Here is an 11,834-nt window from a genome sequence, read left to right as displayed (position 1 = left end):
ACTCATTCCCACTGGTAGTGGGCAGGTGTGTTTGTAAGAAATGCCTGACTTCTCAGCTGAGTCCTGTTGGGTTTTATTTTTTGATTCTGCAGTGGGTAGCACACCTGCCTTTAAGTGCTCAGGATCTACAAGTGGGGGCAGATAGAGAAGAAAGTTGGCCTGGTTGTGAAGAAAAACATACCTTCCCCCCTTTTCTGGATTTTAGGGTCAAAGCATACAAACCAAAGCCTCGTGGATATTTCAGACACCCTTCTCTCCTGTTGGCCTACAGAGCCCAGGGTTGGTGTTAACCATAATTCACAGTAAGCAGCCTGAGCAGATCATTACCACACCACAGAACCAGTGAAAGCCCAACCCCTGCTGAAGCTGTAGGAGCACTTACCCTGTCCCTTTCATCAGACCATGAACTCCAGAAATTCAACCTCGTCCACAAATCCCGAATTTGGTTGAAAGAAGTCTTCAAATACAGGCTGGCAGGTGATAGTAAACAGAAACTAAGCAGCGGGTGGTTTGTCTTAAATTAGAAAACTGAGATTTATTTGCATATGATCTCAGCTTCAAACAGCTTGTTTGATGTTTCCTCTTGGATTTATAGAAGTTGTCTTGGGTACTTATTTTTAGCAAGAGAATAAAAAGTCTTAATGGTGGATTTTTTTTAAAGTAGTGTTTTGAGGGGCACCTGGGTGGCTCAGTTGGTTAAGTGTCCCAATTTTGGCTCAGGTCATGATCTCATGGTTCGTGAGTTTGAGCCTTGCATGGGGCTCTGTGCTGACAGCCTGGAGCCTGTTTCGGAATCTGTGTCTTCCTCTCTCTGCCTGCCCCCCCCGCCCCCAACAAAAATAAATTTTTTTAAAAAATTAAAAGGTAATGTGAAGTAATCTTGGTTTAGTGAATAGCCAACAGAAATAGTCTAGCAAGCTTGACAACTGAAATAACCACACCTTGTTAGGTACAGACTTGTTAGGCAGAGGGTAAATATTTCTCTCTGCAATGTCCATTTTCTAGCTGGCATGTGCTGCCTCTAATTTTTTTGAACAGGTAATGTATGCATAAAAGTCTGAAGGTCTACAGAATACAAGGATGTCTCTTTGCCCCTATCCTCACAATACGGAAGGAGAACATTCGATGCTTTGGACATGCCACGGTATTATCCTTTGTAAACCTCAGGTTCCCTGGAAGGAGGGGGGAGATAGAGCCTATTTTCTAGGATAGGAAGCTGTGACCTAATCCACAAAGCACTGCCTCTGGCTTATGGTCCTGTCCGCTTCATCCGTTATGGTCTATGGATTCAGAGCAGCAATTTACAAGCATTTAACTCAGGCTGGCCTCACCTAAAGCTCATTTTTAAAAATAACAGGTCTGTAGAGAAACTGTCCTGGGCTATAACCTTAACCAGTTCCGTACACTTGGGAGAGCCCCTGAGCGACCATCACAGGACTGTAGTCTGCCTCAAGCCTACGGAGACTGCTGTCTTGGTTCTGAGGTGTCCCTATGGTAGCCGTGGCTCCCCAGCACTGGCAGCCCCCTCCTCCTCTCGGCAGGCCTGCATCCTCCCGGAAACATAGGAGAAACAGGGCCCTCTAACCCCAGGGACTGTTCACCTGGAGAACACTGTTACCCTTAAAGCGATTCCCAAGGAAGAAGATGCCTTCACTGGACATCAGGGTAACACGTATTCGGAAGTTCAGAGAACTCGGCTCCAAGAAAATGGAAACTTGGCCTCCTGTGCGGGTGTTCCGTGATGAATGAACAGGCTTGCAAAGGTAAGCCACGTTTTTATAAATAAATTGTAGTGTTAAGCTAATCTTACCTCTGTAAAGTGCATCTCCTGAGTTAAATTCTGGGGTACACCAGTTTGAGTCAAAGGATCTCTAGGTTTTAACTAACAGAAGGCAGGAGACGAGATGGGATCTAAAACCATTTTGCCGTGGCCAAAAAAAAAAAAAAAAAGGGGAGCAATAAACTACCGAGGAAGGAAGTTGGGTTATTTTCTCCATTTTCAGATTCACTAGAGCATTTTTCTATGGAAGTATGAACTTGCAGGGCCCTGTTTAAAAAAAAAATTTTTTTTTCTATGATCTAAAATTACTTCCTACTGGTTTCTGTGTCTGCTAGCTGGGATAGTCACCTCCTATTCTTGTGCCTTCAGCCACCGAGCAGTGTGTGGCCTCCATGAGCTGCCTCTAGGGAGAGGCTGAGGAGGTGGATGTCCCCCGCCTGCTCCCCTGCGGCCACGGAAGGGGTCAGCGCCACCCCAACAGGTAAGCCGCCTTGCCCCTATGGCAGTTTGTACCGAATTCCTCCCCCTGCCTTCAGGAGTCCTAAACCAGTTCTCTCTGAAGCCAGGAAAAACATGGACCAGGGGGCCACAGCTTTTCTCTGGGGAATACGAAATTACAGCTTGTGTTATGCCAATGTCGAGACTACTGCCTCTGGATCTTTTAATCGAATTTCTAGTCCACTCCTAGAACAGAAACTCTCAAAGTCCAAGGGTGCTTTTTTTGTACAATTGTTTATACAAATTCAACAAAGGTAAAACCGCTTTGGGGCAGGTCTAGGAAAACAACACCTTACAAGAATGGCACTTATGGAGGCATAACTTTACAACTAGGAAATAGCCATGTTATAAACCTTGAACGAGAACTCAACTCACCTCAAAGGAGAGAAAAAAGGAAAAGAAAGGCTATGTTGGATCATTTATTCTACTTGACTCACTGTATAAATTAATCTGTGTAGGTACAACAGCTCATGCGCTGGCCGCAAAACCCTCCTGAGTGCAAAGGCTGAAGTCTGAATTTTAAAATTTTGAGAAATAGGTGAATTCTGTACAGAGTGTCTTACTTCGACTAGAATTAACATAGATCCACATGCTTAGGTAATTCTTGACGTCCAAAGCGGGCTCCCAACTTCCAGTTAAACATGCTTTTAACGGGAAGGTCTTGGCCTGCTCTGCCAGATCTGGGCACGTGTGTAGATGGGGCATCTGTGTTGATGAAGTACAGGTCAAGTTCTCGCCTACCTCAGGGAAACCAGGAAAGTTGGCAATCTTCAAACAATAAAAACACAGGTATGCATTCAAACCTTGCATAAATAACTTTTAAACAATTTGTACAAAAATAGTTCTGCATAATGTAAGATGTAACAAAACCAACCAAACAAAATGTCAAGATGGCAGCAGAGGCGGTGTGTGGCCCACTGTATGTCGACACCAGTCCCGGGGTTGCGAGGACTGAGGCGTCCAAGACAAAACACCACCACCAGCAAAAACTCCTAAGCTCGCTCTTCAGCAAGAGAATTTCTCCAGAGTCCATCCTCCTCCGGCGGGAATGTCTTCTTGGTAAAGGCCGCCTTAGAAATGGTCCAGAAAGCAGTGCGGCTAGAATTCAGACCAAAGGAAAGGGTCCGGCTCATTCAGCCCCAGAACAGGCGGCAGAACAGCTTCTCCCTCGGCAAGACTTGCAGATGGAACGTTCTGTGGTCTGTTGTCCAAGTTCCAAATTGAAAATCAAAGCCCTCCTTTTTTTTTTTTTTTTTTTTTTTTTTTTTTTTTTTTTTTTAAAGTCTTTTCCCTCCTCGGCCGTGTCCCCTCTCCCCACCCATCCCTTATTTACATACTTGTCCTCGGACTAACTCAGTTTCTGTAGGAGTTTTTCTTCCACTTGCCCAAACTGGACACTCACAGACATTTCAGCTATGAACTGCTCACAGCCCTCCTTGGTGACCTGCTTGCAGTACCTCAGGTCAATATGACAGATATTTCCACAGCGTTTGAAGAAGGACAGGCACTGGTCAGTCACCTTATTGCAGTCTGCAAAGAAGAGGGGACACGTGAGGTGGAGGAATCGCAGAGGCCCAGAGCCCCCCGCCACCACCCCCCTCAGCGATGAAGAAACGGGACAGGGCCCGTAAGCATATTCCAGCCCCTCGTGCCCTGGGGAAAACTGCACTTGCTTGAAAGCTCTCTTTAAACGGGGAAAGGTTCCATCTACCAAACTGTAAAGGTTAGTATAGGCCTGAAAAGCGTTCAGACTGTTTCAAGTGGAATCACTTAGAATCTTACCATTGCTTCTTTACATGTATATGTTCTCACATAAATAGGTCCCCTGTCTATGTTGTTTAATAAAGATAGGGCCACACTATATATCAAACAGCTTGCCTTTCCCATCTACTGTTGAAAAACACCTCCCCGTCTCCATTACTGTGCGCTTATCTGCTTATTCCCTTCAGATACGTTCTGGACCATCTCTGTGGTCGTCTGAGGATCCTTTTCCCTTGTGTGGGCACCAGTGCTTTGAAGCGAGGTACAGCATGCTTGGGAGCCCCCTTACTAAGTGCAGAAAACCCCAAGGTGCTACAAGGGCTGACGAGATGCTGTCTACAGTGAGCAAACCAGAATTCAGAATCCGTCACCACCCCCTCCCCTATAGACACACTTCTCTACCCCATATTCTATTGATTGGTACGTTGCTTTTATCACCCTCTTTTGTGTGAGAACTGAATCCACAGTTCTCTGGCTTCGATGCCAGTGAGCATCCAACTGAGGCTCAGAGATCCCCCCCTCTGGCCTGATGATTTCCTTCATCTGAGTGGCCTTCATCTCGAGGCCTGTCATCACTAGTTCTGCATTTGCATTTTTCCGTTAAGTAGGAATGAAAACAGTAAAGGCAAACTACAAATACAATCGGGAGCCCTGTGCTAGCGCTGTGGTACTGAAGTCCCAGGTTTAGAGGTGGCATAAAGAAGTAAAAAATTTCAGCCAAGTTGCAGGACACAAAATCAACACACAAAAATCAGCTGCATTTTTATACACTAGCAATGAACAATCTGAAAGAAAATGAGCAATTCCATTTACAATAGCATCAAACAGAGTAAAACAGAGTTAAATACTTAGGAATAAAGGTAACCAAGGAAGTGAAAGACTTGTACACTGAATACTTAAGAACACTGCTATAAGAAATTAAAGATATAAATGGAGAGATTTCCCTGGCTCATGGGAAGACTTGATATTGTTAAAATGGCCACACAACTCAAAGCAATCTACAGATTCAATGAAGTTGCTATAATAAAATACCAACAGTGTTTTCTGCAAAAATAGAAAAATCATCCTAAAATTAATGCAGAAGTATAAGAGATCCTGAATTGCCAAAGTAGTCTTGAACACAAAATTGGAGGACTCACACTTCTGGATTTCAAAACTTACTACAAAACCACAGAATAGTGTTAATGCATTAAGGACGACATACAGACTAACCAACAGACTATAACTGACAGCCTAGAATTTAAACCCTTGAATGTTCAAATGATTTTTGACAAGGTGCTACAACCACTTAGAGGGAAAAAGACAAAATTTTCCAACAAATGCTGCTGGGAAAATTAGATGTCCATATGCAAACAAATGAAGCTGAACCCTCTACCTCACACCATACACAAATTTAACTCAAAATTCTTTAGACCTAAATATAGGGGCTGAAACTACAAAACTCTTAGAAAGAAATAGGAAAATCTTTGAATTTGTCAATGGTTTCTTAAAGATGACACCAAAAGCACAAAGTTAAAAACATTTGTGCAAAGGACATTATCAAGACGGTGAAAAGACACACAGAATGGGTGAAAATATTTGCAAATCATGGATCCTGGTAAGGGATTACTCCTACCCAGAATATATGAAGAACTCCTACAATTCAACAACAAAAAAATCCACAAACACCTGATTAAAAAACAGGAAAAGGACATGAATAGACATTTCCCAAAGATGATACACCATCAACAAAAAGATGCTCAACACCACTAATCATGAGGAAAATGCTAACTCCCCAAGACAAAACTACGTTGAGGGGCACCTGGCTGGCTCAGTTGGTAGAGCATGTGACTGTTGATCTTGGGGTTGTGAGTTTGAGCCCAATGTTGGGTGTAGAGATTACTTTAAAAAAAAAAAAAGGTATTTCAAAACTACATTGAGATATCACTTCATACCACTAGAATGGCTATAAAAAATAAAGTTTAGCAAAGATGTGGAGAAAAATGGGACCTTTGTGTCCTATTACATTAGGAATGTAAAATTGTGCAGCTGCTACAGAAAACAATATGGTGGTTCCTCAAAAAATTAAACCTAGAATTACCATGTGATTCTGCTAGGCCATGTCTGGGTATACACCAAAAAGGACTGCAAGCAGGGACTCGAACAAATATTTGTACATCCATGTTCCCAGCAGCATTATTCATAACAGCCAAAAGGTGGAAGCCACCCAACTGTCCAGATGGACAAATAAATAAAACTGAGTCTATACATACAATGGAATACTATTCGACTTTAAAAAGGCAGGAAATTCTGACACCTGATATAACACGGATGAACCTTGAGGACATTATGCTAATTAAAACAAGCCAGTCACACACAAAAAAACACTGTTATATAATTCCACTTACATAAGGTCCCTAAAAAAGTCAAGTTCACAGAGACGGCATGGAGATTGTCAGGGGCTGGGGAAAAGAGGAATGGGGAGTTGGTTTGTGGATATAGAGTTTCTGATGGGGTGAAGAGAAATTTCTGGAGAGGGGTGGGGGGGGGCAGTTTGCACACAATGTAAATGAACTTCTATGCTAGTGAACTGTATACTTAAACAGTAAATTTTATGTATTTTACCATAATTTTTTTTCTTTAATTCTATAAGTTGGAGAAGAGATAACATAGATTTGAGAAAGCTTAACCTAAATAGGCTGAAGGGAAAGCAGAGAAGCAGATTCATTCTGTAAAACACCCCCAAAGGTTCAGGTAGGAGAAAGAACAGGTACACTTGAGGGGCACCTGGGTGGCTCAGTCGGCTGGGCGGCTGACTTCAGCTCAGGTCAAATCTCGCGGTCTGTGGGTTCGAGCCCCATGTCGGGCTCTGGGCTGACAGCTCGGAGCCTGGAGCCTGCTTCGGATTCTGTGTCTCCCTCTCTCTCTGCCCCTCCCCCCAGCTCATGCTCTGTCTCTGTCTCTCAAAAATAAATAAAATGTAAAGCAAACAAACAAACAAAAAACAGGCACACTGCAAGTGGAGCTAATGAAGGGGCTAGATCGGTGGCTGTTTGATTCCCTCCCTAGATGTTGATATAAGAGAGAGAAAGTCTCTGGTCTGAGCACCAGGCTGGGGCACCCATTCAAAATCAGGGTCTAGGGGGGAAACTTACCTGCTGTTGACATCCCCGGCTTCCTTCCCCTGCCAGGCCCCAGCACACTGGGCAGTCTGGCTTGTACCCTCCAGTTGGGAGGTCAAAGAGAATCCTTTTGGCAACCCTGGCCAGCTCAAGAGAAACATCTCCAAGATCTCACGTCTTGGTTTCCCCAAAGAAACCACCTATACTGACCACACAATGACTGACTGCTCCAACGTGTGTCGCCAGCCTCTGATCACCTTAGTGTGGACAACCCCGTGTTGACACTAAATCCAAGGAAGATCTCTTATGAGGGCCACTGACTATGTTTGAAGGAAACCATGTAAGCCTGGAGAAGAAAATAAAGCTGTCAATATCCTCAGGCTACTCTCCCGAGGTTCAGAGAAGGGGAGCACCTGGCTGGCCTAGTCGGTGGGGGTTGGGAGTTTGACCCCCGTGTTGGGTGTAGAGAGTACTTAAAAATAAAGTCTTAAAAAAAAAAAAGCTCAGATAACAGAAAGGGGAGAGGATAGTAGGATGGTGGGGTGGGGTGGGGGGCGGAGTTCAGAGAGTAAGATACAGCTGTAATATTAAAAAATATCAGTTGAGGGGTGGCTCAGTCAGTTAAGTATCTGACTTCAGCTCAGGTCATGATCTCGCAGTTCTTGAGTTCGAGCCCTGCATAAGGCTCTGTGCTGACAGCTCGGAGCCTGGAACCTGCTTTGGATTCTGTGTCTCCCTCTCTGCCCCACCTGCTCTGCCTCTGCTGCTTGTGTGCTGTCTCTAAAAAATACACGTTAAAAAAACTTATTAAAATTATCAGTTGAACCATATGAAACTGCCCATGTTTTCACTGTGTTTGACCTACATAAACAACAGTAAAAAACTCGGTATATGAATTGTGTGATAAAGTAGAAACTCTCAGAAAAATGAGAAGACCTACAGGTGGAAAACAGAAGAAAAGGAAATTGAGAAACAATTCAATGAAGTTTCCTAGAACTGAAGGACATTTGTTTCTAGGTTGAAAAATCGAAAGGGCTCATGAGTGTGGTGGATGAAAACAGATTCAAAGCAAGACTCAACAATTACAGAAAACTAGAAACAAACTAACAAACTTCCGATTAGAGAAAATATTCACTGAAGGAAGAAGAATCAAATGGTTTTGGATTTGGACTCTGAATGCAGAGAAGGAAGCGCCCACTTTCTGAAACATCACAGTTGCCAGATCCAGCTATCAGTTCAACGTGAGGGATAATAAAACCATTTTCGGACGTACCAAGTCTAGATGTCCTCCACGAAATCAGAGAGACAAGGAGAAACATGGGGTCAAGGAAAATAGGGACCCTACACAAGACAGAGACCAAGAAAATTTCTAGGCTGGCAGCTGGGCAGCAGGTAGAAGTCTAGGAGGAGAAAACAGACAGGAAGGGAGTCCAGGAGAAAGGGCTCCCGCCAAACACTGGTCAGGGCCCGGGGTGCCTGGGGAGCTCAGCCAGTTAAGTGACTCTGGCTCCGGTCACGATCTCGAGGTTCCTGAGTTCGAGCCCCACGAGTCAGCACAGAGCCTGCTTCGGGTCCTCTACCTTTCTCTCCCTACCCCTCCCCTGCCCGCACGCTGTCTCAAAAATAGACATTAAAAAACAAAAACCAAAAAACCCACAACTGGTTGGGGCCACAGAGAGGAGTTTGTGTGTGAGGGAAGAACGGTATTCAGGTCTGTTGTAGGGTCTGCTTAGAGACTAAGCAAACAAAAAAAGAGGCAATTAACTCTAGGAAAAAGAAAATTTATACAAGGGAAATGTACTCATAATGCACTATTTAGTTCAACAGTGGACGATACTTATGCGGCCACAGAAAGAGACTTAACCACGAGTCGGAAAGATAAGGGGAGAGACGATGTAAGAGCAGCAATCCTGTGTTCTACACAGCAAGCCAGTAAGTACAGAATATGCCTGAATGGAAAAAAAAAATCAAGGTGTGCAAGTACAGAGACAGACACTGGGAGAAAGAATTTAAGGTGGTTGTCTGGCCGGGGTGGGGGTGGGGGGGCGGTGAGCACCCAAATAAGTAATCTAGAGGAACACGCAGCCTAATAATGAAAGCTAGACAACCGTGACTTGACTTTGTCTCTAGACCATATGCTTCACGTTCACAGGTCCTGAAACAGGTCAACTGTCCTCGTTGTCGTGCCAGACTTTTTACCATTAACTAGTTATCCTGATGGCGAAGGAAAACTTTTTAAAAAGCAATGAACCTAAAAGAGACTGGGTCTCAAGGTCTGCCTTCCCGCCCGGCATGGCTCTGAACGGGCACTCGAGACACCTCCGTGTACCGAGGCCAAGGGGTGAGCTTCGCGGAAAAACACAGAAGCGCGTCTGCACACGACGGCACTGCAGGGGAATCTCCGCTCCACACGCAGGGTAACCGACAGTAAACAGAGTGGCTGTAACACCGAGGCGCCCCCAGGCCCTCGTCCGCAGGACAGCCCTGGCATCCGTGTAAGACCTCGAGTGGAGCCTGGAGGCGGGACGGTCAGCCCCGCCCGGCTCTTGCCTCTCTGCCAACACGGGGGCGGGACGGCCCTTGCCGCGACTCCCCGAGGAGGAGCAGGGATGGCTTCCTCGGTACAGAATTCTCTCGTACCACCAACTTCCCCATTCCCCCTCAAACGTGGCACAGCTGACAGCAAGCTGTTGAGCTAAGTGTGAGGTGAAGGTGCTAATTTCTGGAGAAAAAAGCACTTTTTGAGGGTGTGTGTAAATCTTACGTCCACAGCCCGACCCATTACTGTCAGTCACCCCCAGGGCCTGAAAACCCGACTCCGGCCCCACGGGCGAGTAGAGGGAGCGCGGACTCTGCAGACACAGGACCGCAGCGACACCAGCCGTACGGCTTCCTTCTCTCCGACGGGCCCCTTGCTAGCAGGGTCACATAAGCGAGGACGACCCCAGCAGACGCTGAGCTACCTCAGGGATCAAAGCCTGCCTGGCCTCACAGCCCGCGGCTCCCCTGCTCTCTCCCCGCTGCGGGAGCCGGCTTGTATGCGCCACCGGGGAGCAGTTCCTCCGGCCCGTACCGTGGGTCAGAAACCACTGGCGCGTGCTCTCGCCGCCACCAGCGCTAATCTTTTGGCAGCAGTTATTACCAATCCAGTGATAACTCCTGTGTTCACGGTTTCTCCACCAGCCCAGGCTGTCTGCCTTGTTTTCAGGTATGTCCCAGCCCTGACCCTGTGACCCTGTAACAGCAGGCACACAGCGGCTTTCCCCACAAAGGTGGAATTCCCAGCCTGTCCCCCAGGGTCCCAGGCAGAGCCTGCTGGGTGCCTCTGACTGACCTGATAGGTTGATTTCGGTTAAGGAGTCTCGGGTGGTGGTGCCCACAGCGGTGAGCAGGTTGATGGACTGGTCAGTAACGTGGTTACAGTAACTGAGGTGGAGCTTGGACAGCAGGGGCATGTGGCGTATGATGAGCCGCAGGGAGGCATCTGTGATGTCCAGGCCTGCTAGACGCAGCTCCACAATGTTCCGGAGCTTGCTCCGATTGTCCATCTGACCTGAGGGGGCAGGAAGGAGAGAGGCAGCACGTCAACCTGACCGGGGAGATGGGGTCACAATGACCTAACACTCTAGAGGGCCTACTGGCCACACGTCACACTTCAGTTTCACTTAGCCATTGAGTGTTTCCCCAAACTGGTTCCCACGTTTAAAAATATAAGGGTTCCACATCAACTCTCCCACTTCTGGATTCCTGAAAAATCAGAACGTCTAGAAACACAGCCCACATTCTACCCAGCAGTCCTCAGCCAACTAGAGCAGAGACTGCACAGCATCTCCGATCACCAGGGTTTCCTCATTTGAGCTACAGGCAGGGAGCAATGACCCTCACAACCCAAGCCAGGAAGGTTCCATCTTGTGAGCTCATCTCCAACTACACTGACCCCCGTGCCCACGGAAGCTTGAAGCCAACGAAGGACAAATTAACAGAGAAGTAGTCAGACGCATGCAAAGCCCCCACAGTGAAGTCCTGGGTGCGCAAAGAAGCCTCTGCTCTCAGTGGTCCCTTCCCTGCCTGAAGCTGAGTGAGAACATAACAGCATCCTCCAGAAAGGGCTGGGACCAGAGAAGGCTTGAGAACCCATGCACCCGGTGGGGCCTGTAGTGAAAACCAGATCCGACGGCAGAGCCTGGTCAGACTGCCTCCGCCTCGACCCCCTTGGGCCCGGCCACTCACCTGGCCTGTTATCTGTGGGCGGGGACAGGAGATCCCGCATCTGGGCATCCTTTAGTCCTTCCACCCACTGGACATCCAGGGTCCGGAGCAAAGGACAGCTGGAGCTACAGAGAGCTGAGACGGCGATCCACGAGCAGCCCGACAGCACCAAGTCTCGGAGCCCTGGGGACAGGGGAGGGCTGGCAGGTCAGGCGATGCACCCCAGCCCCCACCACTGCACCTCCAGGGTCCCTGGCCCAGTGCTCACCAGGCAACCGGTTGATGAGCCAGCTCAGCTGTTTCTTGGAGATATTGGTCCAGCTGAGGTCCAGGGAGACAGGCTGCCGCCGGATGATGCCACTCAGCATCAGGGGCGTGATGGACTTGCAGTGGTTCAGATCGATGCGGGTCCATAACCGCTTATCGCAGCACCTGGGGGCCAGGTCCAGCAGAGGGGGTGTCATCAGACTTGAAGCCGGCCCCCT

The 11,834-nt window shown here is 47.2% G+C and overlaps 1 protein-coding gene across 8 annotated transcripts in view; it reads right to left on the bottom strand.

The window, feature by feature from the left end:
- Positions 1-2,493: 2,493 nt before the first annotated feature.
- The window catches only part of KDM2B (lysine demethylase 2B), a 152,934-nt gene continuing 143,593 nt past the window's right edge, over positions 2,494-11,834 (bottom strand). For 7 of the 8 annotated variants that reach the window (XM_042963056.1, XM_042963057.1, XM_042963060.1 and 4 more), the window contains 4 exons: positions 11,618-11,781; positions 11,371-11,532; positions 10,475-10,693; positions 3,081-3,808 (listed from right to left, as the gene is read on the bottom strand). In XM_042963056.1, the coding sequence (XP_042818990.1) occupies positions 3,627-3,808; positions 10,475-10,693; positions 11,371-11,532; positions 11,618-11,781 (727 nt within the window). In that variant the 3' untranslated portion in view covers positions 3,081-3,626. Of the gene's footprint in view, positions 3,047-3,080; positions 3,809-10,474; positions 10,694-11,370; positions 11,533-11,617; positions 11,782-11,834 lie in introns of those variants that run through there. The other variant, XR_006210196.1, reaches the window with a different exon arrangement.

Source organism: Panthera tigris, chromosome D3 (assembly GCF_018350195.1).
Source record: "Panthera tigris isolate Pti1 chromosome D3, P.tigris_Pti1_mat1.1, whole genome shotgun sequence".
In the NCBI taxonomy this organism is placed as follows: domain Eukaryota; kingdom Metazoa; phylum Chordata; class Mammalia; order Carnivora; family Felidae; genus Panthera; species Panthera tigris.
The sequence above is the reverse complement of the archived record's forward strand: the minus strand, read 5'-3'. Positions and strand labels throughout refer to the sequence as shown.